Source organism: Triturus cristatus, chromosome 3_2 (assembly GCF_964204655.1).
Source record: "Triturus cristatus chromosome 3_2, aTriCri1.1, whole genome shotgun sequence".
In the NCBI taxonomy this organism is placed as follows: Eukaryota; Metazoa; Chordata; class Amphibia; order Caudata; family Salamandridae; genus Triturus; species Triturus cristatus.
Genome location: NC_140584.1, coordinates 1,030,629,718 through 1,030,656,623, shown reverse-complemented (window position 1 = coordinate 1,030,656,623; position 26,906 = coordinate 1,030,629,718). Strand labels below are relative to the sequence as shown.

The following is a 26,906-nucleotide window of genomic DNA, read 5'->3' as shown; positions in this document are numbered from 1 at the left end:
TTCTCAATGCCTGTTGATATTTGCAACAAATTTCAATCTGTCTTAGCTCAAACCCATTAAGCATTTCCTGTTGCAGATCTAAGGCCGTTGAGAAACTAGAACAAAGGTGAGACAAAACACAGCGTACATATTTTAGCACTCTGTCTGGCACCTTAATGTTGGCTGGGTTGGCACAGGACTGTAAACAAAGCGGAGTCCGAAGTACTGAGACCAATGGTCTCCAAGGAAAGTCCATAGCTTACAATCGCCCTCACACAAAGGATACCACTGGTCAAATGGAACTATGTCAAAGTAAAATAAACCTCTTTGAGGTAGTAACCCAATTACAGACGCAGCTAAAAACTTCATTTTTATTGTATTATATTTTCTTTTGTTCTCTTCAACATTTTGCTGCTACTGAGCCTTCTAATCTTTTAAAGCCAAATCTCTGAAAGAACAGTGACAAACTCTGTCATTAGTTGTAAAGGCATTACAGTATTTGACTCTCAAACCCATATCCCTTCTGCTGCTCAATCTCACCAGTGTTTTGAGGGGAGACAAACAAACTGCAATACCTGGGACCCAGTGGGCAGTGCAAAAAGTACTCAAGGAACAGGATACCAGTTGTGAGTAACTTTCATTCACTAGAAAATATCAGTAACCACTGAGAGCCACATGGCAGTGGAAAAAAGGCCATCATGAGGTGTCTGTCAGGGAGATGCACACTATAGGAAGGAGGACTACACACACACAGCTCTAGGTTAATCTCCACAGCTGGTGCTGTAATACACAATGCAAATGTAAACAGCCACCAGAGCCTATCTCAGTCATTGCTGGTATGCACACACCAAGATCGCTGCATCTATTATATATGTATGCATTTTGCTGATCACTTACTGGGGTGTTCACATTATCAACTTTCTTCAATCTAATCTCTGTGGCCATTTTTCATGGTCTAGAACGATTATTCCTCTTTACCTCTTCACATCAACTTTTATGTTACATCAGTTGAATTTAGGAATGAATTGTTCGGGTGCAATGTTGAGGGAGGACTGCAATAAATATGGTGTTATTCAGCACTGTATTAAACTTCACTAGTTTATTAGACAGAAATAATATTCACGGTCTACCTATAAATGGATTGGTGGCCTTAACTACAATAAAGTTCTGCAAATCCTTTTAAACTCTACCATTGGCTTGGAAATAGTTTTGATGACTGGCATTTGCAAAGCCTACGAACAGCCACCAAGATCAAGCCTTAATTTCTCATGTTGAGTGGACACTTCACATGCTTTTGCCCAGTGCACTCCAGAACTTGTACAGTAGGTGTCATACATTGTGTAATACTATAGATTACATTAGCATTGTGTTTCAGACATTCCACGTCCAGGCTGTACACTTTAAACTCTGATAACTACATACATAGCATTCCCAGTCACCCCCCCAAATGTTTCTATCGATTACACTGATCATCAGAACAGAAAAGGGGGTGGGTTTGTGGTGATTTTCCGCTCTGAATATGCCTGCACCATGTTTAAGGCAGAGAATTCTACTGTGAGAGGGTTTTATATTATCTCCTCAAACAGTCAGCTAATTTAGTCTTCTTTGGTGCCTTAATGTACCAGCCTCCTAGATATACTGCCAACTACGAAAATGCTTTCTTAGAAGAAGTGGCAATGAGTAGTTTACAGTTTGCTAATTTTTTCATTTTGGGAGGTTTTAATATTGATGCTAAATTAGCAGCTGGTCCTGATGCCTTTTAGATCATTGATGTCTTAGCCTACCTAAATTTGCACCAGAAAGATTGTGGACCTACACATGTAGCTTGCTACACTTTGCATTTGGGCTTTACCAATCTTCCAGATATACAGACTGGAGTTCCAATTCCAATATATTGGACTGATCATTACCTGATCCAGCTATTTTTCTCCTTCCCTTCTAGGACTGCGCCTTGCACTTCATGCTCTTACAACTTCTGGCTGTGACACAAAGTGGATGAGACCAATCTGGCCAATATTCTCTCGAATAATACCCCACCATTCAAACGGGGTCCTGAACAAGTAGCCATTTTAACCAATAACTGGCTTTCTGCAGCAGTGAATTCTATTGCCACAATTACATGTAAAGCCTCAGTTAGATCTCGCCTAGATTCAGGTTGTCCTTAGTGGTTGGAAAAAACAGAAGTAAAAAACCCAAGCATCTGTGGAGAATTGTTCTTTAATTCAACAGATGAAGAGGTACATAAAATGGCTCTGAAGGTCTATCATGATGCTATTCATCAGGTAGAAGTGGATTATTTTGCGGACCAGATCAGTTTCTAACACACCTAAAGAGATCTCAAAAATAGTTCAGTCTTTTCTTGCACCCAAAGCTTGTACACGCGGTAGAACCCCTTCCGCAAAGCTATGCGAAAGTTTCTTCCATGTTCCAGGAGAAGATTGAAAACATCCAAGTCGATTTTAATGAAGATGTAACTTAGTCTGTTGATTCTGATTTTTCATTGACGAATGGTAGACCACCTGGCTCGGATCTACCTACATTTAATAGCATAACGCTTGAAGCTTCGGCCCCTGCTTTTCTGGAGTATACCTCCGGATCGCCTTTAGATTAAGGGCCCTATAATGTTTTAGCAAAGGTTGTGCAAACTTTAAATCGGATGATTAAATAATTTAATCATCCATTACAAGCCTTGGGGCCTAAGGTCTGGAAACATGCTCAAAATTGGTTCCTTTATTGGAAAAGCAGTCAGCGACCCCTGAGATTTTAGCAAATTTTAGACCCATCTCTAACCTTCCAGCATGGTCTAAAATGCTGTAGAAAATAGTTAATGCCCAGATACAGTGCTATCCTGAGTCCAATAATCTTTTGCATGGTTTGCAGTCTGGTTTCAGGCCTTTCCCATAGCAATGAATTAGCACTGCTCGAATTTATTGAATTTAGAATGTTAGGCCTAGATCAGGGCCATGTAGTGTATTATTTCTCTTGCCGCTTCTGACACTATTTCACATCAGATTTCACTACAGCATTTAGCAAACAGTGGCATTTGTGGGTCGCCCAACTCTGGCTAAAATCTTTTTTATCTGACCCGTAATAAATCTGTCCATCTGCCTCCTTTCATGTCCTCTCCAAGCTATTGTAACAAGATGTGTCACAGAGTTCGGAGCGAAGTCCCACATTGTTAAACGTTGGATTTAAGGTGGTATTAGATACTGATGATACACAACTATTATTCTGTCTTGGAAGTCATCTGTGAATTACAGAACTCTATATAATCTTGTCTCATGAGAGTGGCTGACTGGACAAAGAGCGCTGTTTAAAACTAGACGCATTGCTCTTTTGATCTCTGCTTCAATTTGATCCAGTGCCTAGTGACCTCCGGAATTTGCCTCTTGCCCCCCACTCCAGTGGAGAAGGTAAGGAATCTCTGAGTCAAATTCTATAACAAGTTGTAATTTGCTCTACAGGTAAAGGCAGTCACATGCGACTGTTTTGCCCTTTTAATAAGCCTAAAATAATTTATTGGGCTAGTTAATGAAGTCACTAGGAATACTAACGTACATTCTTTGATTTCTGCTCATTTGGATTATGCCAGTATTTGCATTTGGGTCTTCCAGACTACCTTCTTAATCGCCTGCAAGTGATCCAGAATGCTCCTGCCAGGCTGCTCCTAAATCTCCCCAGACAGGAATCCATCTCGGCACACCTGAGAAACCAACATTGGCTTACAGTCCAGCCACTAATTCCCTTTTAATGTCTTCTGATAACTTTAAGGGCTTTTCATAACAGAGGCCCTCTGTACTGGAGGGATATAGTCCGAGCTCATCACCCTGCAAGGTCTCTCAGATCCTCTAATCAATTGTTGCTTGTAGTGCCTACAGTATGATTTGTTTGCTTGGGTTTCCTACAGGGCCCTTAAACTAACGAACGCCCTCCCACTTAAAATTCAAGCATCCCCTAATTAAGAGATCCTCCAAAACCACTGTAAACCTGGTTATTCCAGCCATGGTAATTAGTCTCTTATTCCCCCATGCACACCTTAGGCAGCTCCAGGATGTCTTTATGATAGCCACCTGCTTTATAAATTATTTACTCATTCATTCAACATACTTTTTTGGATGAAAAAGGGGCTTTGGGTGTTTGCAATGGTAAATTAGGTACAGGTAAGTTTTATAAATGTGATATCAGCACACACCAAATGTAAGACTCTCTGCATCGCCCACCGTTAACTATGGGAAACAAAAGCACCAATCTATCTTAGCTGACATTATCAGGTGTATTGCCTACCCTGCTTCCCTAAATTTACTCAGGAAACCATCACAAAATCCAAGAACAGTGGCAGACGAATGGCTGTTTTTGCATATAGTCTTCCTGTCTACCTCCACTGAACACAGATTATCCAACATTTAGCAAGAAGCTGAAGAGCCCTTCCGTTTCAACAGCACCTTTCCATTAAGAAAGCTAATGACCATTTGCTTGTTGCTACTACATAGATTCCTACTCGCTTATTTTGACCCTTTATCTCCTTTCCAGATTTTCTTCAAGCCTATTGTCTTAGATTAATTTTTACAAATATTTATAACAGTTATGTTAATATTACTTGTAATGTACATGAATCACCCCAGGAGGGGTATCTCAGTGCCAGAGTGACTATGAGCAAGGCAGAACTAGCATGGGAATTGCTCGGTCTTGAGAAGTTTTCTGAAATGCAGGTGGTTTGTGCTTTTCCATAAGTGAGTTGGTAGCTTATTTCGGTAGTAGGTGACCGAGTAAAAGAAAGCTCTACCACTGGAGCATATTTTTTTAATTCAGGGAATAGTAAGAAAAGCTTTGACAGAGGATTTTAAAGGTCTGCCTGCTGGTAAGAAATAAGCTTCTGAGCCAGGTAACTTGGACCTTTGCCATTCAGTGTTTTATGGACTATACAGCAGATCTTGAAAATGATTCTAATGCTCATAGGAAGCCAATGAAGCGAACGTAAATTGACGGGGGTGGGGGGTGAAGGCTGATAAGTCCAGTAAATTTTGAATAAGGCGGACCCCTTTATTTTGGACTACTTGAAGTCTGGCTAAGGTTTTACACAACCAAGAGTGGAAGTAGAAGAAAATCTCTGTGCAATAGTCTCATCAGATGAAAGCAGGTGCCAGTGGTAGCCAGTACCTGATCTTTCCTAGTTGGAGTATGGTCCAAGCCTACACCCAGAATTTTTACTGTAGATTTGGGGTTTGGTGCTACGCCTAAATCAGTTGGCCACCAATCCGGGCACCAGAGCAGTTGGGCTCTGCCGAAGAGCATGATCTCGGTTTTGCTAGCATTTTGTTGAAGAAAGTTCTGTCATCCAAGCTGAGACAACTTTCATCCCATTTACAAAACGAGCATTCATATTGTGGCAGTCTTTATCAAAAGAGATTAGAAGTCGAGTGTCGTCCGCATATGAGAGGTGTGAATCCTTAAGCTCTGATGGTTTTAGCAAAGCATGCTACAAGATGTTAAATAATGTGAGGCTAAGAGATGAGCCTAAAGGCACCCCCTTGTTGAGCTCTAAGATGAGAATTCTAAACGGACCTAGATTGATGGTCAGGGTTCTCTGTGATAGGATGCTCATGAACCATTGCAGAGCTGTGCCGCAAATACCTATCTCCTCTAGTCTCTGGAGCAATCCAAGACGAGATACCATGTCGAAAGCTGCCAACAAACCAAGCAGCAATAACAGTGCATACAGTATCATCCTGAGACCATCGGACATAGTCCGTGACCGCTATGAGAGCAGTTTCGGTACTATGCATGGGTCTCCATTTTCAAAGGTAAACGATTACCACAAAAACACAGGATGTTCACTCTGTGACAATAATGCAATGCTCACTGAGCAGTAAAACGGTCAGCTCGATGAAACGCCAAAAAGTCATCAAGGCTAGTTTGACATTACAAGTGTTGAGAAGAATTCTAATGTATGTGGGATGTCTACAAAACATCTATATTGTCCAATTCTGCAACAATCCACTTTGATTATTTCAAAGTTTGGATCCATATGAAACAATCCAGGTGTAGTCCTTAGTACTGGTGGTTATCTCACAGGCATCTAAAACAAAAATTACCACACAAACTGCTAAAAACCAAAAGATGCCTCTGAGGCAGCAGTTGGAATGAATCACTAAACAACAGTTACAACAACAGGGTTAGACCTTCTATGACTTGATGACATAATTGAGAAATAAGTCTGCCTTCAACTCGCCGATTTCATCAGTAATAAAAGCCTACTAGTAGTCCACCAATCTGGATTCTGAATTAGTCACGGGAATGAAATGGCTTCTTTGAAAGTACTGGACGACATCTACCATATACTGGAGGAAAGTAAATCTTGCCTCCTTGTTTCACTGGACTGAACAGCAGCTTTTGACACAATCGATCACTCAAGACTACTTAACCTACTCTAATATTGCTTCAGATTCAGAGAAACAGTCTGCAAATGAATTGCCTCCTTCCTCTCCAAGCACTCTCAAAGTGTAAAGACCAACAAAAGTATCTCTGATAGAGCCCCTACCATATATGGAGTGCCTCAAAGATCCATCTGACCCTCCAATACTCTTCAATCTCTATGTAGAACCACTTACCAAAATCTGCAAACATCGCTATTCACTAATATTCTGACAACACCCAAATTTAGTTGAAAACCTGAACCCTAAACAAGATCCTCACCTTAAGAAAAATCGTACTCATTATCCAAACTTGGATGGTAATAATTTTTCTCACTCTCAACCATAAACATAAAATAAGATGAAATCAATCTATTCTCTCTCAAAGTAAATGAAAAATGTAAACTTGGGACTGCTACAGCAAATCGATCTGCCTGACTTAACCCCTACTCTGGCATCATTGGTCTGCTCACTGGGAAGAACACTAGACTCTTCATTAACCATGGTCCACCACATTATTAAAACCATTTCTAAAAACAGCTAATTGCTAACTTCATATGATAAAGAAACCAGAACAAATTCTAAAACTAGACGACCTAAAAACAGTCGACCATGCTCTTATACTATCTAGATTGGACTGTGGCAATGTTGGTCTAGCAGGAGCATCACAATCTGCCTTGTACTCCTCTAAAACCGGTCTTACATGCTGCCCGACTACACATTCAATCAAGAAATTCAACAACATCTCTCCAATACTTGTGGATCTGCACTGGCCCGCCCCCTAGAGGGGCAACACTCAAATTCAAACTGGGATGCCTAGCATTTAAAGCAATCCTTGCAAAAACCCATCCTATTTTATATAAAGGTCATCAAGACATCGTGTAGTTTGAGGATCTTGAGAAGCAGAGAAAATGTTTTCATGGAAACACCCCTCTTCTGATCCTAAGGCTCAACAGCATTCCTTCTCAGAAGGAGCGTCTTTCTTCTGAAATTCCCTACCTATGGATATCAGAACTGCAGCTAACCTCCTCACATTCTGAAGCCTGCTAAAAACTCACCTGTTAAAGCTATATCCGACACAGTAATCCCCACATTTCTTGCTATATTAACTACAACCCCCTCCTCCATATCTGAACCGCTGGAAATCTGTATAGACCATACACCATCCTCTACTCTGCTCTCTCCTTGCCTATTCTGCTTCAGCTACCCCCTACTTCTCCCTCCTTTCCGCTAACACCTCTTCCCCATTAAATCTTCTCCTGACCTTACTCTTCTTTCCAGTACCTAATCTTGTTGATATTCTAACTACTTATGAGTTACATCAACAAATTATGAGTTCTGTACAAGACATTCTGTTGCGTTCATTGTTAACCTGTAAAGCGCATCTGTACCTTGGGTGTGCGCTATAGAAATATGCTAAATAAAGAAAGAAATATCAAAAAGATGAATGTGGCTTGGCAATCAACAGGAGAAGAGAAAGTATGCTCCACGTGTGTCTTTGTTTAAACTGTAGATTTCAAGGCCCTTTGCATTATAAACCAGAAGAAGGGTCTCCCTTCCTATTAAAAAAAAAACTCTCCACTAAATCCCATACAAGGAAACAGATCAGTTGCACTACTTTTTAGGGCTCTCTTTCAAGAAAGTCCATATATACAAAAATGATGTCCCAATTCAAGCCACAACCCTCTTAACTCCCCCACCCCGGGAAATCCCTGCCATCGAACACACATTCAAAGACGATCAAGAGGGATACCATGGAACCTAGGAAAATAGTTACAAGTGTGTCCCTACTCCCACTGTGCGTTGCATGCTCACACTCAAAACAGAGAGACAAGACCAGTGTCTAGGTAACTTTTCAGTTCAGCTTCATAATTTGAAATAATCCTTTACACTTTACAAAGGAGCTTCAGTTCCCTCCTGTAAAAGAAATGACATTCCGTATGTCCAGAGAAAGAGGGATAGGCCTTAGGAGCATGTAGGCCACCATAACAATTCCCTTACACATATGAAGAGTCCAATCATCCACACAACTAACAAGATTCCAGGCAAGTAAGCAAAATATCAACAGATGCCAATCAAAACAATGTCTAACAAACAAAAGTGTGCTCTTTTACTCAACTGACCACCCATTTCAGTGGCATGTCATTTTTGTAATCCAAGGCTCCTGATGCCCTCAGACCTCTTAGAAAATTTGGGTTGGTAGAACCGGTCTGTGTCAAAGTCTCTATTGCCACAGTTAAAAACAAATATGAAGTTAAAAAACTGAGCATGATGGTGCATATTCCTCAGTTGCTAACTTCTCTTCTCTCTCTTTAAGAATAAGATTAAAGATATTCTCATGTCTCACTTCTCAACCAAGCTCGCCACATTCAGTGATTACTCCTTCCCTAGCATCAGAAGATGGTTTGATCCCCTTAACTGCATACACCTCCCAAGCACTTCTGGATGATCTAGGTCAGCTATCAGTAAGCAATCTTCTTAATATTGCAAACTCCATCTCATCTGGCTCTCCGCTGGAACCATTACCTCCCAGGTCATGGAAACTGCTATCCGATTACCTGGTTTCATCTCTGGCAGCTAGCTGCAGTCATTCTCTGGAGGCGGTCACGGTGCCCCCAGATTGGAAAAGTCTATAAAACTACCCCTCTTAAAGAAGACTACCGCTGATCTGTCTGTGCTCAGTTATTATAGACATATCTCCCTTTTGCCCTTCCCTAGCAAAATCTTGCCAAGCTATGTAGATAAGAGATTCTCCAGAATTCTGGCGGAGCACTCCCGAAATGAAAAGGCCAAATTTGGGTACTGTTCTTGTTATGGCACTGAAGCAGCCTAGCTCACGCACTGGTTGATCTGCGAATGGCGGCTGGACAAGGGCCATCAGGTAGCCTTAGTACTACTAGACCCGTCTACTACCTGCGACACAGTCAACAATGACAGAGACAGGACTTCAAGGAAAAGCTCTGCAGTGGCTGGCATCATTCTTGGAGACAAAGAAGGGTGCAAGCAATTCACCTTATTCCAATTTGCTACTACTTCAGAGTTATTGAGCAGGGAGTCCCTTAGAGTTCTTCCCTTAGCCCGAGATTAGTAAACGTGTATTTAAGACCATTGGCCTAGTTAAATTTATCTCATGGCATAAAGTTTGTAAATTATGCAGAAAATACATAACTAATTCTCACACCGAGTTACACTGCACAATCTCCAATGTCTTCATTTCATGAATGAATATGTGGCATCACGCACTGGCTGAATGCCAACTCTCAAATTAAATGGAGAAAAACCTGAGGTAATGAGCGGTTTCTCAGAGACAGCTTTGCCTGTGGACTTCTGACTGCCTGAGGATAATTCAGTTCCGCTTACCACAACTTCCATTAGGAATCTGTGAGTCTATATGAACAGTGATCTCTCACTCTCCGGTCATGTCAACAAATTCTACTCTATCTGTTTTGGCCTAATGAGGGCACATCCCCCAAAAAAACACCTTTACTGCAACATCATTTTCGCCATTTAGAGGTGCATAACATTATTCTGAGGAGACTAGATTACGGCAATGCACAGTTGTTATGTGTGCCTGGTTATCTTTTCCAACACCTGCACCATATGAGGGCTGATGCAGCAAAACTTGCACTCTCTATCCCAAGTTACTCCTCTACATCAGATGCCCAGTAGCCGGTACAATTTTTTTTATATAATTTTTTTTATTAACGTTACAGTTTAGAACAATAAACAATACACTGGCATATTTATATATATAGCAATTCCCCCTCAATGTCACTCATTCCCTATGCCCCTTACCCTCCTGCCTTATGCAAAAGAAACAATTGCTGGACAATGCAAACATTCACCCCCAGTCACAAGGATCTGGGTTTAATCCATCATTCTTTTGCTCACCACACCACCCCAGTTTGACCCTGTTCCTTGTGGGAACAGTACAGACCGAACTGCCAAGCCAGGTACTCCCTGGACCGGAAACAAGCATCCTTGTTTATATAAATCTTTTTATTGAAGGTACAGTTTAGAACTTGTCAAGTTTACCCTATGCACTGTATATGGCTCCAATCTCGATGAGGCCCCGTTCTTGAATACTTAAACAGGGAGCTTGCTTTATGGCCAGCTCCGTTATTGCTCTATGGCGATTTTAATATCAATTTGAGCCATACAGATTTCCAATCCTGTGGCCAGAACTATAAAGGTAGGAAGCCTAGAGTTTTTAGGGCCTTATACCACTTGTTGGCTGATCATGGCTCGATGGACGTCTCGAGCAATATTACATTTGCAAGACCCAGGGTATTCATTTTACTCTTACCCACATAATAAGCTAGTACGACTTGACTATTTTTTTGTATCCCCTTTATTATTTGCAGGATTAAAAATACGTGTTTATCCAAGGATCACATCGGACCATGCACCGGTACAATTAGACATCCCGGCACTTGGTACATGTGTAGTCCCAAGAGGCTTTACTTTTGCTAGAACGCTTTTCTCGAGCTTATGAAGGTTTGGATAAAAGTTTTTTTTAAATCAATCGACATTCTATGGAATGGGGGGGGTTGTCTGGGACACATTCAAGGCTGGCTTTAGAGGAGAAGTTATGAGTTATGGATTATATAGGCAAAAACAGGCCAAACTGCCAGTGCAGGAGTTCTATAACAAACTTAAAATAGATGAAGAGAACCTGGCAAGTGGGATAGCATCTGGTAATAATATTGTAGCTTTGCAAACCAACCTGGCTAGATGTAAAGCTAAAATAAATTTGATATGGAGTAAAGAAATTGCTTTAAAATATCAAACTTATAAAAAAAATTGTTATGAATATGGGAGGCCACTGGGCGATGTTTAGCTCAGAAGCTACGTGTGAAGGAGGCTGGACAAAGAATTACTGCCGTGAAAAATGCCTCAGTGGACACAGTTTATGACCCTCATGAAATTCTTATGGTCTTCTTCGACTTTTATACAGAATTGTATACAGGGCAAGATATTGGGCAACATCCTACGGATTTAGGGCTTCCATCTTCATTGTGGGAAAAATTGGATCAGGTGGAAGTTGAGATGCTGGATAGCCCTATTTCTCTGGATGAATTAGAGCAGCTCATTAACAGCTTGGCGACTAGCAAAGCCGAAGGCCCAGACAAACTCCCGCTGGAAATTTATAAGACTTTTTTTTCAAGATCTTAAAACTGATATGCTTGCGGTTTTCCCAAGCAGCACAAATTGATTAGGCTCCGCGATCCTGGGACAAGGCTAGCATCATTATATTTAAAAAGAAATGTAAACCATCTGATTTACCAGGGTCCTACCGTCCAATTTCTCTTACCAACTGTGATGGTAAAGTTTATGCAAACATTCTTGCAACTCGGTTGGCGAAAGTCATACCCCTCTGGTCTCTCTAGGGCAGCACGGTTTTATACCGGGAAGGGGAACTGTAAATCATATCAGCAGAGTAGTGACCCTGTTTGACATAGCACAGGTAGAGTCTAGGATTGATCCTCCTTGATGCTGAAAAAGCATTCGACCATGTTTCGTGGGACTTCCTCTGGGGGTGCTTACAGCAAATGGGGTTTGGTCAGGGATACATTGAGGCTCTTCAGGCCCTATATCGATCACCTACATCCAAAATATGTTCAATGGAGTTTTGTTCTGAGTCAATTCAGATTTCCAGAGGTACACGACAGGGATGACCCTGCTCCCCCCTTTTGTTTGCGCTTTATATTAATCTGTTTATAACTATGTTAGAGCGGAGCAACCAGATTGTACCCTTTACTGTTCGGCAGGATCATTTGTGTGTCTTGGCGTACACCGATGATATCGCGATTGTAACATCTACTCCGGGTAAGGCTGTACCTGAAATCGAGCAGCTGGCACAGGAGTTTGGCACGGTTTCAGGTTACAAACTCAATACATTTAAAACCCAAATTTTATGTACAAGCCAAATTTTGGGTAATGACCCTAGAGTAGTTAGTGAAGCCATATATTTGGGCATTAAGATTCGGGACTCTGTAAAAGAGATTGTCGATGTTAACTGGAGTGATATTATAGGTAAAGTGAAGCTAGCACTTGAGAGGTGGGAGAACTTGCACCTTTCCTTGGTTGGCAGAGCTAATGTACTTAAAATGAATATCTTGCCTATGGTAATGTATTTTTTTAGGGCAGTCCCCCTGGAAGTAACCTCTGGACAACTTCAACATTTGCAATCACTGTGTGCCAGATATATATGGGCCTCAGGGAAACCATGCAGAGCCGCTCGATTTATGGAGAGAGCGAGAGAGCGAGAGAGCGAGAGAGCGAGAGAGCGAGAGAGCGAGAGAGCGAGAGAGGGAGAGAGATGGGTGGTCAGGCCCCGACTTTGCTCTCTATTATTATGCGTGCATTTCGTCAACATACGCATATTACCGACAGGACAGGAAGTGAATAATGTGGCCGAGGCCCCTTAAATCTATTAGATGGTTTTGGGCTCGGAGGTGAATAACTGTCTCTTTAAGAGAATTGACTGTAGCAACTATAAGAGAGCCCACTTTAAAGTTTTGGGAGCAGTTTTTAAAGCTTGGAATATAGTTCGAAAGAACTTACAGATTCTTGGAGTCTTCCGATATACACCTACCCCCACAGTAGGATTATTACCTTCGATCTTCCGGGACTATGTGGCAGCTAGTTGGAGGTCGAAAGGAATTATTGGAATTGGTGATTTTTATCAGGCTGACGGGGTCTGCTTTTCATTTTCAGGCTTGGCGGATAAATATCAATTATCCAAATCCCAATTTAAAAAATGTTACTGATAAGGGACTATTTAGGCAAACACCCAATCAGGTTGACATCATATAGGATTGTAGAAGCTATTAGGCATCAGGAAAACATTGGTTGTCTGTATAAAATATTGTTAGCTGCAAGATCGGACGACTTAGAGAAGTATACGTCTAAATGGGGAAGCTGGCTGGGAAATCAGTCGGTTTCTTTAGAGAAAATCGATTGATATTGCCGGGAGAATTCTGCTGGCTGCCAATTAAAAAACCCAGCATTATAAAACATTTAACCTGTACCAAACTCCTGCTAAGATGATGAAATGGGGGAGTCATAATGATGGGAAATGTTTTCGGTGTGGTGCAGATAATGCAGATATTCTATTTATGTTCCAATTTGACTCCTCTGGTAGGATCTATAGAAAGGTTTTTGTCAGAGATCACTGGAGTACCTAGTAAAATTGCAACTTCTATGATGCTGTTAGGGATTGGGGAGCAGCTGCGCCAAGGGATGCAATGTACACATTTTGCTATCTAATATTCATAGCCACGGCTGTGGCACGGATATCTATAGCTTCCTTCTGGATACAGCAGGAGGTCCCGTCTTTTGAACTGTGGCGGGCCATGTTTTGTGACATCTTCAATATGGAATTTAGTCTCTACTCTGCCAAAGGACCCGGTGGAGAATTTTTGGCTGCACTAATCAGAGAGCCACCTTTATGGCCACCTCCTTTAGGGATGCCTTGGCTTCAGACCATTCATCGTCCTCCAGGTCACACGCCCACTGCTCCCTCAAATGTTGCAAGGCATCTCATGAGTTTTTAATTTGTTTTTGGTATGTGCGGGTATATGTTCGTCCAGTAATCTATCCTCCAGGGGAGACGACTCAAGGAGTTCCGCACCCCTCAGCAGTGTCGCTTGGAGTGTATGACGTATCTGTAGGAAGCGGTAAGTTTCAGAGGGTGCCAGCTGGTACTCGTGTTGCAGCACACTGAAGGGAGTCAACCCTCCCTGCATCCAGAGATCTACTCCAAAGAGGGCGATGAGGTCACATTTATCAAACCCCGGTTGTTTGTCTAGTGTACCCAGTTATGCAGTATTCCAGAAGGGGATGGCCTGTGTTATCTCATCCCTCCAGCCAAGTGCTTATGTTGCTGGTGCCAGAGGTTCATTATTACAGCTGTTGGGCCCTGATGTTTGTGTGCCCGGTTCCATCATATATGGCCCTTGGGTATCCCCCCTGGCTGCATGGTCTGTCTATCCATTCAGAATGAAGACTCTTCCGTAGAGAGAAAAACCCAGTGGTTTATGGTTGTTAGTTGCACCGCCCAGTAGTATTTCTGGATGTCGGGCAGGGCAATCCCTCAATCATACCTTCCCCTCATTAGGTTATTTATTGCTATTCTCGCTGCGCCCCCATCCCAGAGTAGCGTCCGAACCTTGTCCTCAATTGCTTTGAAGAAGGATATAGAGACTGGATAGGGTGTGTTGTGTAGGGCATAAAGGAAGTTAGGTAAGGATATCATTTTTTTTTTTTAAACCTGGCTCTGCCGAGAAGCGACAGGGGTAAGGATCTCCAGTGCTAGGCACCTCTAAAGGGTCAAGTTTAAATCACTTTGGATTGTGCATAGAACTTTCCATCTTGCCAGGCCTTGTCTGCTTCAACACAAACTACAACATTACAATCCACCTAGATCTTAACGTTCTGCTAATGCCTACCTTGTGAAGGTTTCCAAATTCAAGAAATTTCGAATGGGCAGTAGAGCATTCTCTGTGCTGGTAGACAGTCTTTGGAAACTCCTTCATTGGGACCTATTAAGGAGGTCCCAATGATTGATTGATTGATTAATTAAGAGACAGATAAACAGATATATATAGGGTGTCCAAAATAAAAATATTTGATGTGCATTGGGTCAGAGGACTAAAAGGTATCACACTCTAAAGAATAGGCTCCTCCTATGGAAATTAATTTGTTATTGTAATTATGAAGCAGTGTTGCAGTATATATCAGCACCATTTGTGGAATTTATCTGGTCTGTCTGTGAATAATGGTGACACCTCCTTCCTGAGACTCCGTCCAGTTTCAGCCCACATTTGAGCACTGAATCCGCACTCTTGCTGGCTTCTGAGTCTCAGACTTATTACCGATGAGGGCTAGACAGCTGTCCTGGTTATGTTGGACCAGAGTGTGGCCTTTGACACATTGTCGCACGGTCTGTTATTGGAACGGCTGTGGAAGCACGGTACTGGGAACCGTACCTTTGGTTGGATTGTTGATTTCATCCAAAATCACACCTTCCAGGTGCTCTAGCAGCCATGTACCTCTGAGATCCTCCCTCTGCAGCAGCGAGTGCCTCGGGCTGGGCTCTGAATCCTACTCTTCTCAACCTGTACACGCGCCCCCTGGCTAAGATGACTGAGCAACATGGCGTTAAGACAGTGTCATATGCTGATGACGCCCTGCTGATTACACTAGCACAGGATGAATGCATTGCAGCAGTTAATTTTAAGGCATGTCTGGTGGATATGGCTGAACACCAGCTGACTTAACGCTGGAAAAACTGAAGCCTTGGTGGTAGGGAAACAACTCTGAATATGGTCCACTGCCTGCTGGCCTATTGAATTGGGTCCGACACCTATTCCTAAACCAAGGATAAAAGAACCTTGGCTTCTTGTTTGATTCCACCCTGTCCTTCAGTAGCCAGATTTCTGCTGTCATCAGGGCCTGTTTTGGCATTTTAAAGAAACTCTGCAAGATCTTGGGGCTCCTCCCTGAATCTGCAAGGAAGACCATAGACCGGGGCAAGCTGAGAATGCTCCAAAGGGTGCAAAATGCTGCTGCTCGGACCCTTCTGAATGTTCCTAGATACTCTTCCGCTGGCACAGCTCTGTTAAAGCTCAATTGGCTTCCTATTAAGGAAAGAGTATCTTTCAAAGCACTCTGTTTCTGCCATAAAATCCTGAATCAGAAAGGTCCTAATTACCCATTCTCCTTGACTAAACCCTATCACTCTAATAGGTGTCTTAGATCCCCAGGGACTGCATTGACTGTGATCTCAAAAATTAAACAGAGCACACATGGGAGGTTAGCTTCCTGCCCGCTAAGCTATGAATTCACTCCCTCTCGGCCCGAGAATGGAGCCATCTGAACTCCTGTTTTGGAAAACACTTAACTGGTTTTTCAGACAAATCTGATAGTATTGGGTAGGTTTCTTGAGGCCTTTTTAGTTGGAATTTAGCGTGGGGACACTTTGAATGGAGTAACCAGCTGCTTTACAAAACTCCCAACATTCCAAAAATGATGGGTTGGAACGGTACCACGAGTGATTGCCAGAGGTTAGACTAACTGCAAGCATTCCTCCCATCAATATGTGTGTTTGATGTAATATCACCATTTGCACAACAGGATTGACGATTGCCATCTATGATGTTAAAAGGTGTTCACACAAAAGGAATGATTTTCTGTTTTGTAATATAGAACAACAAACCAAAAATTGTTGCTGCCAGTCTTCCCTTTATTGTAGTACTACTCTCACAAATCTGAAAGGATTCTTCCAGTTAGTAAGGTAAAATAGTCCTAGTAATACACTAGAATGAATGCCGCCTTCCTGTATTATAGGGAAGAGCTCATGACAGACCGTGATAGGGCCACACTTGAGTGCTCATTACTGGATCTGTCAGTGACCTTTGAAATATTCAACTATGCATTCTGAAGGATGTTTAGTAAAAGCCATCACACTCAAAAAGACAGGCCCAACTAAGTGAACTTTTTTTGTAAAACACACCCGCCATCCTTGAATGCAATCCTCCACAAAACTAGCAGCACCAATTATGCAAGGCCTCAAGGATCCTCTTATCAACCCTCTTTATCTGCTAAATGTCCACACTGGTTCACAACATTAAAGCCTACATCATTGCCTATTATGTGTGTGATAGTGAGACCCAGTTCAGTTTCAGCCTAGACTATCGATCTGGGAGCCACACTGGGAGCCTATCGCACAACCAAGCCTACATGCATTAAAACGTCCTCAGCAGTAGTGGTGCAAATACAGAAATCTGTTTGTGGGCCCAATTGATCCAACACAGAGTCCCCTTAACTGACAGTTCGTAATGGGACCCCTTCAGGTGTCTGTACAAAACCTTGGCAAACCGATGCTGTTCAACAGAGACATCTGTTCACATCTCAAGTAAAAGAAATAAAAAATGTGTTTTAGCTTCTTAGCCTGGTGGAAATGGTCTTCCAGCTCCTATAAACAACTTTGTAAACTTACTTCAACCTCATTAACCCAATGTCCTACTTTCACTAAAGCATCTACCTGGGGCTCCCAGTTAAGGCACTCTCAAAAAACACTGAGATTTTTCTCTTTGTCACTCGGACAGTATTACATTCAGACAACCAGAAGAACTTCCACTTACTTCCAAACTGAAAAAGAACACAGTTAAAAGTGCAGTGGATAGTTTATCAGTATTTGCAATGCTACTCCTGAGTTACCTAACCAAGGGCTTCCAGTCTTGCAGGTCGTCTAAAGTCACTTGTCGTGATCGTCCTTTGCATCTGCACAACCAAACAAAAGAGTTTTGGAGGACAGTCACTTGAGACTCGGGTTATTTTTCCCACAGTACCTAAAAGTTAAAGTGGAAATCCTCGGATTTCACAGTGATAAAGACTCCCTTAGTACATATTGTCTATGGGCCCATCTTAAAATTATCTAGGTAAGGCACACACACACCTCTACATCGAGCGTAATTAACAACCCAACTCATATGTCAACGAGTCACTGAAGACCAGCCTTACCTACTTGCATACTAAAAGAAGAAAGGGCAAGGCCACAGATGATCTTTGTATATTGACCAACTTTCCAAAAACACATCTGTGATATAAAAAGAGAACTTCCGCTAGACATCGCAGTCAGGCCTCCCAAACGTCTTAATGCCCGAATGAACCTTATGCAGCATTGGCTACCTTTTGTCAATGTTACTCTCGCTATGATCTGCCTAGAGTGCTCTGAGGAATCCGAAAAGTACCATTCAGTATTACAAAAACTGTGAAGAACTAAATATTAACACACATTTAATTGACACGTCAGTGCTGTAGTGTCATTATATTCGAACATATACCTTAGATTAGCATCTGTGCTGTATTGTAGTTATATTTCTACCCACTAGGAAAGACATTTTTATGTTCAGCAATATTCATACTCCACGAGTAGTGCGACTGTTCTGTGGCACAGATATATTTAAATACACCTTGATAAAGGCTGATTGATGGTCCACGAATACAGTTTTATTGACATAGCAGGATAGTTGCTTCCTGTGTTGTAACAAAGTTACAGTGAAACCCGCTAAGACAGATGCTGTCCACTGTTCTACTACATAAACATGTTCATGGAAATTGGATGGAAGTTCGCATTCCAGTGCTGTAATATAGTCATATATTCCCGTGCTACAACAGGTGCTACATGCCTTTTAGGTACTTTTGTCATGTTAATTTACCAGAATAGTATGGCCAGCCTGTGATGTTTCAGAATTAATATATCCGGGATTTAAGTTGCCTGCTTGTGCTGTAATAAATTAACAGACACAAACCAGAAAGCCTGCCCTGTAATATATACTATATTTCCACAAATTATGTTGCCAAAGCTGTCATACTTACATTCACGTACTGAATTTTACAGTATGTACTATAATACAGTTACACGTTGATTAATTTTACAGTATGTACTGTAATACAGTTATACACACACGTTGATGAATGTTACCTGCTTGCACAATTAAACGAGTAATATTCAAAAACAATTGGATGGAAGCTGCCTGGTTGTGCTGTAAAAGAGTTGCATTCTCAGCCAGATGCATTCTGCCTGTGCTGAAAGATGGTTATATACACCCAGCTGAATGGGAGCGGCTGGGAACATTCACTTTCCTAGAATACACGAGGTCCCCTCGGAGTTGTACAGTATGTATATTCAAACACACCCCTATTCAAGAACCCAAGCTGTGTTGTAATAAGGCCATATTCACACAACATGACATACGCTGCATAACTGTGCTGTAATAGGGTTGCATTCAAACATCAGGACAGATGTTGCCTGTAAGAAATCTATATACATTTACATCTGAACAAAAATGGTTTCGTTGCCCCGATACAACGCCATATCACAAATTCCCTCCTGTTTACAAAACCACAACTCATTATCTCCCCTGTCCTGTGCCCTCTCCTTACAAGCGACCTACCACCTGTTGCCCTAGTCCCGTGCTTCCGTCCTATGCTCTCCACGTGTTCTCTCAAAACCCCATTTCTCTCTCGTATAAGTAGGTTCTGCCCCTTTCCATGGCCTTCCCTTTCTCTCTCTCCCTTTCTCTACATCCACTTGTGCAACATCGTATCTCTCCCCTTTCTAGGCCCCCATGTTGCCTCTACTACTTCCTCTGGCTAAGGCTCATCTCCTGCCCCCTACTGCGCACATGAAGCCTGTTGCTCATGTGCATTCTCTTGCCCCACTCACGCTCCTCAGCAAGTAGGCCCTTCTGTTGCTCATCCTATGCTTCCTACTAAGGATCATCTCTTGCCCCCTCTTAACAACCTCTCCCGCCTCTACTCTGTTGACCCACTCTCGGCGTTCTGCCCACCCTTACCCCTATTGCCCTTCTCCTACCCCACCTGTGTCTGCCCCCAAGCTCCTCCTGGCTGCATTCCAATCCCGTCCCCCCTGCCCCTGGTTTCCTCTTCTGCCCAGCTCATATGGCCCTCTTCTCTTCTTCCATCTGCCCCCTACTGCCATGCACTAGCTTCTTCTCGTGTCCCCACAAGCTCTCTCCAGACCCCTCTCTTGTCCTCCTTCTATGCCCCATCCTAGCTTACCCTGCTGCCCCCTCTTAGCTGCCCGCCTCCCCTGCGCCCCTCCCCCTCACCTGCCCGCTAAGCCGCACGATTCTCTGCAACCTCCGCTCGTCTCCCAGCAGTTCCCGGAGCTGGGCATTGCTCAGGGTTCCCAGGCTGCCCCCGGGGGGCGGCCCGGGCTCGGGGGGCCGCGGGAGCTGCGGCTGCGGGAGCATCTCTCTGTGTACAGGGGGCCGGGTCCAGCCTGACTGCAGAGCCGCAGCCAGCCACCAGGGGGAGCCCGTGCCGCGCACAGGAGCCATCCGAGGCGTTTGTTGAATGCTGGAGGGCCAGTAGAGGGAGCTCGTTTTCTGTCTGAGTCCTCCCCTTACGAGCCACCGTATATTTAAGAGCAACATCTTTTTTTAAACGGGTCTTTCATCACGCAATGCGTTTCCCGCCACCTTGGAATTGTGTAAGTCTAACGTTGTGCTGGCTTAATGATTGTAATGTCTTAATTAAAGCATGGGTTTCTATTGTAACTCCGATATTTTTCAACATATTCTACTAAACATTACTTTGAAATAAATGTTCTCGATTTTACCTGAACAGTGTTTTATTATTTTTATCTGTAAATTAGGCGTGGACGTACTCGTTTCATCTCTATTTTTTTAGTCAAACGTATAAGTTGAAAGTTTTGAGTCCTTTTAGTTCTAACAAGGTGCAATTTATTCGGCTAACTTTTATTATATCCAAAACATTTGAAGATGTCCGTTTTGTTTTCTTACAGTTGACGAAAGAGCGCCTGTTCCCACGCTCGTCCTTTTTTTGTTTCAGTGCTCTGAATGGCCGGGCACCTTAGGCTGGTACACAGCCTAGTAACATCTCATCCAATCAAAGGTGAATCCCCAAAACACGGGCCAGTAAAGTATTGTTCAAGCTTAGGGCTGTGTACGCGGTGGGGGTAACCACCTGCCAGCGACCCTGAGCTGCAAACATGTTTACGAGAGCGAACTTATAAACAAATAGCGGGGTGGGCTTTCTGTTGAAATGAGGTGACGAAGTGAACTAGGTTAAGTGAGAACTTTTCATGGCGCGAGCTGTTTCTCGTTTAATGGAGAAAGAGGCAATTATTCCATGCAATGTATTAAACAACGTGATTTGTATTGAGAGTTACAAAATAAACGATGAACACTTCCAAGGTTACGTCTTTGAAATCTGGTCTGTTGACGTTTCTGAACTTTAAAGTGATTATTCAGCAGAGCCTTTCATTAGACAATTACCCATTTAAGGATGGCGATAGAAGAATGCGACCTAGAACGAGCATACGTGTCAAAATTGGCTATAAGTGAGATCAGAGGGAAAAATGGGAGACCATATTTGCTATATTTAGGAAGTTTTAAGGCGGCGAAAGCAAAAATATAATTAATAGGGAAGGAAATTGGGAGCCCCCTACCTAAACTGTAAGTGTTATTCTTAGGACCAGTTGGACTCTTAACTTTATTTTTGTCATCCTATTTATTCTGTATATTTGTATCGTAGCCCTCTGAAATGACCACAGCTACTTGAGGTGCCAAATGAAACCCCTAAATAAATAATTTAACTGGTCTTACAATTCAGATATTGAGTGTAAGGCTGCAGAACCCAGTGGCTCTTTTGGCACTTCATAGTTGAACTGTAACTGAAGTAATGTGCATACATGAACATTCACAGTTGCTTTAAAAAAAATCTTTTGATCCAAACTCGTAAGCATCACCACTGTGGACACTTGTATCTCGGATCTCTGCCAATTTCTAATTTAATTATAAGCCATATCATTTTAGGTAGTAACAAATCTCTATTTTTAGTCCGATCCCAGGCAGCGCGTTCGCTGTGGTATGTTGTATTGCAGTATGGAATCGAAGCCCCTCCCACTCTCTAGCCATATTTGTTATTGGTTTATGTCATTGTCCTTTTAAATGCTGGCTTCTGATTCTTTAATAGACTTGTTAGTCCCTCCTTGGTACCCCATTGTCTACATTTGTAACCTCCCATGAGGAATGGCACTTTTTTACATCGGTTGTTACATGGTATGGCTTTTTAAGTCTGTAAGCACTATTTTCTTTATTGAGTTTCTCCTACTGCAGGCACAACATGCTTTCCTGCAGCATTCAGCGCGCCATGCGCACCTTCACTTTCCGTGCAGCCCAGGACAATGGCGGCCGCTTCTTTGAATATGTCTTGCATTTACAAGAGTTTGAACTATTGGCATTGTCAATGACCATGCCTTTTTTATGTGTTAATTAGCAAAACGGAGCAATAAAAGGCGTTGTAATTTACAATGTCAATAGCTTAAACTCTTGCAAATGCGAGACCTATTGCATTGCAAATGCTTGTTTTTAAAGTGCTGGGTGTTCATATATTTGTTCACTTAATGGGTGAAAAGCTAAGTAAGAAAAATGCTGTCATTACTGCTTATCACTGTCTCAGATCTCCTACTAAAACCAACATTATCTTCAGCTATACAAAAGATTTCCATAAGCTCTAAGATGGGTAAATCCCGCTGTTGGAAAGTGAATTATTAGTAGTGGTAAATATGCATCTACACTGGCAATAAGTCCTCTAACACCACGTAGGGCTCAGAATAGGTCTTAGAAAATTATTGCCATGCTCAACCCTTGATAGCTTGGCTTCGAGGAGATAGGCTTATCGAGGAGATAGGCTTAATTTTAAAGACAGGTAGGTAAAGCATTTATAAACACCAATTCAGTAAATCATTAAGACACCACACATAATTAAAATCCAACATCATTTTATAAAAATAGGAAATATATTTTTCATCTTTAAAATGACACCAAAATAAAAAAAATCTAATGTAGGGAACCGGAGATATCCGTTTTTAAAGATTCAGCTTTAGATAGCACATAGACACCTATAGCGTCTATTGGCACATCTGGTCGCACTTGACCGGGACACAGTCAAAGTTTCAGGCTAACCGCGATGGAGCCCTGCGCGGCTACCCCTCACAGTAGGTCTCGGTCAAAGTTTTTACCTTCTGACTTTTCTGGAGCTTCTCTTCCCGGGGTCCCCCAAAGCTCTGAGCCAGTCCAGATTCAGTGAGCATTTGGTGGCTTAACTTGCGAAAACCTCCCAGTCAAAGTTGTTGAGCTCCGACCTCCAGAGCTTTCCAGCCGGCCCAGCCAGAGGTCCAGGCTGGCTTGCGGTTGAAGGTGGGCAGCTTGACTCTCGCGGCTGGTCCTGGGTACCTTTTCTACTTACAAACTTTTTCAGAGCTTTTTCTTGCAGGGGTCCCTCGATGCTCATCAACAGGCCGGATTCGGTGAGGGTTTGCTGGCTTGGGTTTTTACCAGCTCCCGGTCAAACTCTCGAAGTTGGACCTTGGGAGCTTTTCAGCAGGTCGAACCTGGACGGCAGGCCGGCTCGCAGTTTAGGGTTGCTGGCTTGGCTAGCCAGCTTGAGTCGGTCCACTTATGGAGCTTTTTTCCAAAGTTCTTCAAACTTCTGGAACTTCGTCCAAAGTGTCTACAACTTACTTCATGGATATGGAGGCTCCAAGATGGTCCTGGAAAGTTTGGGACTTCAATTCCCACAATCCACTTGGACGAAGCCCTTACAAATCCGTGGTAGTACTCCAGGCTGGGCATTCTTGATGGTGAAGGTCCAGGTGCGCTTTGTTAACCTGTAGCTTGGAGGGAGTTCACCTTTAGTCCTTTTGAAGCAGGTTTAATCCATAGGGCTGTAGTTCCAGATTGTGCAGCAGGCGCAGTCAGAGTGCAGGGCCTAGTTGGTGCAAATCAAACTTCCAGCATGGATCCTCCTTCCTTAAGTTTTAAGCAGCAGATCTGCAACACAGGGCTACTTTTAAATTGACTTCAGGCCTCAACAGTGCACACATACAAAGGGCAGAAAGGGTTACTGTCCTTTCAAGTGCCATGCACTATGATATACTAGGGACTTAAAGGTAGTTTTGATCCCCCTGCCCTATCCTGTACCATGACCTTATACAGGGGGTCATGCCGATCATATGGTTGCCCTAACCCATAGTATACCCAAGTGTATGTAGGGGTTCTCACTGTATTCTAAGTGTCTTTTTAGCATAGCACTGGGCCTGGTTAGTCAGAGCCCAAGAACAGTCAGTACTTTACCACCAGTACCTGTCGGCAAAAAATGTGGTGTGCCCAGGACAAAGGATGGCTTTGCAACATAGTCCCCCCTAAAACGAAAGGTGAAGGGTTACTAACCTACACCCTGGTAGTCCTCATCAGCTAAGTGAAAAAACCTGGAAATTCCATTTGCATGGGCAACCACTGGTCTGTGTTCGACTGTAAAGTCCATTCCCTGTGGCGAAATGGACCGCCTTTACAGCTAGGGATTCTCCCCACTCATCTGCATGAGCCATCTGTGAAGCCTGAGGTCAGTTTGAACACGAAAGTGAGTGCCAAGCAAATATGGTGTCAGCTTTTTCAGGTACCACACCACAGCAAAAGCGTCTCTTTCAATGGCACTCCAACTCTGCTCTCTGGGAAGATAATAAAGGCAACTGGCTGATCAAGGACTTCTTTATTTAAACAATACCGTAACAATACTGCCCCAATACCTTGCTCTGAAGCATTTGTCTGAACCAAACTTGAATGTGTGTAGCCAGGGGCTAGCAGCACTGGTGCTGAACACATAGCAGCTTTCAGAGTGTCAAAAGCCTTCAGACACTGTGGGGTACACTCTTCTTTTTGGGCCTCTTCTTAGAAGTCAGTTCTGTTAGGGGTCCCACAATGGTCACGTGATTTTGAACAAACCTTCTGTAGTACTCAGTCAGTCCAAGGAATGCCCTGATCTGGGTCTGGGTGACAGGAGCTGTCCAATCTACAATATTTGAAACCTGGCCAGTGTGGCTGTACATGGTCTCCACCTACCAGGTGACCCAGGTACACCATAGAACTCTGCCCTATCTGGCACTTACTTGCCTTAATAGTCAGGCCTGCCTGCTGCATGGCCTGAAGCACTTCCCCAAGGCGACTTAGGTGATCCCCCTAGGTAGAACTATATCATCCAGATAAGCTGCACTGAACTGCTCTAAACCAGACGAGACCCTGTTCAGCAACCTTTAGAAAGTGGCAGGTCCATTCTTTAAGCCAAAGGGCATTACCTTGAACAAATAATGTGCCTCTGGTGTGGAGAATGCTGACCTCTCCTATGCTCCATCTGTGAGGGCAATCTGCCAGTAGCTTGAAGGCAAATCAAAAGAACTCATGTACTTAACAGCCCCTAACCTGTCAATGAGCTCATTGGCTCTAGGTATAGGGTGAGCATCAGTCTTTGTGACTGCATTCAGTCTTCTGTAGTCCACACAGATCCTTAACTTTTTTGGTCCCCCCTGGGTGTTAGGTTTGGGCACCAGCACTACTGGACAGGCCCATGGACTTTCAGACAGTTCAATTACCCCCAACTCCAGCATCTTAGCTACCTCAGCCTTAGTTCTGGCTCTGACATGGTCAGACAAACTTTACAGTTTATGTTTGACAGATAGGCTGTCACCAGTGTCAGTGTGGTGCACACACCACTCAGTGATGCCTGGGGTCAAAGAGAACAGGCCAGCAAACTGCCCCAGCACCTGCTTGCAGTCTCTGTGCTGCTGGTCTGTCAATTTGGGTGAGAGTATCACTCCCCCCACTGACCCATCTTGCTCACCATTAGAGAGGTCAGGCACTGGTTCAGTTTTCTCCTCCACTCCTTCATCAGTGACCAGAACATGGGCATATCTGCCCTGTCATGGTGGGGTTTCAGGCTGTTCACATGTAGGACCCTATGAGGATTCCTGGGGGTGCCAAGTCCACCAGATAGGTGACTTCACCCTTCTTTTCGTAGAATATATAGCGCTCACTACATTTATCATGGAGGATCACGGGAGCCATGGACTCCAACACCCACAACAACTGTCCTGGAATATACTTCAGCATAGTAGCCTTTTGATCATACCTGTGCTTCATGAGCCCCTGGCTAATATCCAGTTTTCCGCTTGCCTTATAAATGTACTCTGCCATTCCTGATCTCAGGCCTAGCACATAATGAAGCATATTGTTATTTGCCTATTTGAAAGTCTTCTCCAAAGACTCTCTCAGCAGACACAATGCCCCCTCACAGAGTGTCCAAACAACAATTCAAAGGGACTGAAAACAACCCCTTTCTTTGGAACCTCCCTGTGGGCAAACAATAGGCATGGGCAAACAATAGGCATGGGAGGAGAGCATCCCTTCTCCTGAGTTTCTCAGACAATCTATTGATCATGCACTTCAGGGTCTTGTTAAACCTCTCCACAAGAATATTTGTTTGTGGGTAATAGGGAGCAGTTGACACCACGCTAATCTCACAAAGCAGTCAAATAGTTGTACAGAAAGTTTGTGCCCCTATCTGACCCCATCTCTTTTGGAAAACTACTCTGGTGATCACACCAAGCAGTGATTTAACCACTGCAGGATCATCTATGGTTTTTAGAGGGATTGCTTCAGGGTACCTAGTGGCATGGTCCACTACCACCAAGATGTACCTTTTCCCTGATGCAGTGGATGGGTCCGGGGGACCAACAATGTCCACCCCCACCATTTCAAAAGGAACTCCAACCACTGGCAGTGGTGTTAGGGGAGCCTTTTTCTTGACAGGAGACACAGGAGCTGCAAAACTCGTTTACCTTTTCAGACATGTGGGACCAGTAGAAATGGTTCACCAACTGGTTCCATGTCTTGGTCTGTCCCAAATGTCCTGCCAAGGGGATATCATGACCCAAGGGTAGGTTGAACTCTCTGTACTTCTGGGGCACCACCACCGTCCTAGTGGCCCCCTTTTTGAGGTTTCTGGCCTCTGTAAAAAAAAAAAACAAAAAAAACTGGCGATCTTCCCAGTATATTCTGTGAAACCCACTGTTGTCCCCTTCCTCTTGCTTGGAAGCAATCTGCCTCAAGCTCTCAAGGATGG

General features: G+C 43.2%; 1 protein-coding gene and 1 long non-coding RNA gene across 2 annotated transcripts in view; one reads left to right on the top strand and one right to left on the bottom strand.

Moving 5' to 3' along the window:
• VPS37D (VPS37D subunit of ESCRT-I) overlaps positions 1 to 20,301 on the bottom strand; it is a 139,315-nt gene extending 119,014 nt beyond the window's left edge. Inside the window, exon 1 of the mRNA XM_085649672.1 lies at positions 20,033 to 20,301. Coding sequence (XP_085505798.1) covers positions 20,033 to 20,263 — 231 coding nt within the window. The 5' untranslated portion in view covers positions 20,264 to 20,301. The remainder of the gene's footprint in view (positions 1 to 20,032) is intronic.
• An 82-nt stretch (positions 20,302 to 20,383) lies between these two features.
• Positions 20,384 to 26,906, top strand: part of LOC146859041 (uncharacterized) — a 33,549-nt gene continuing 27,026 nt past the window's right edge. The window contains exon 1 of the long non-coding RNA XR_014979729.1: positions 20,384 to 20,415. This is a non-coding gene — a long non-coding RNA (uncharacterized LOC146859041). The remainder of the gene's footprint in view (positions 20,416 to 26,906) is intronic.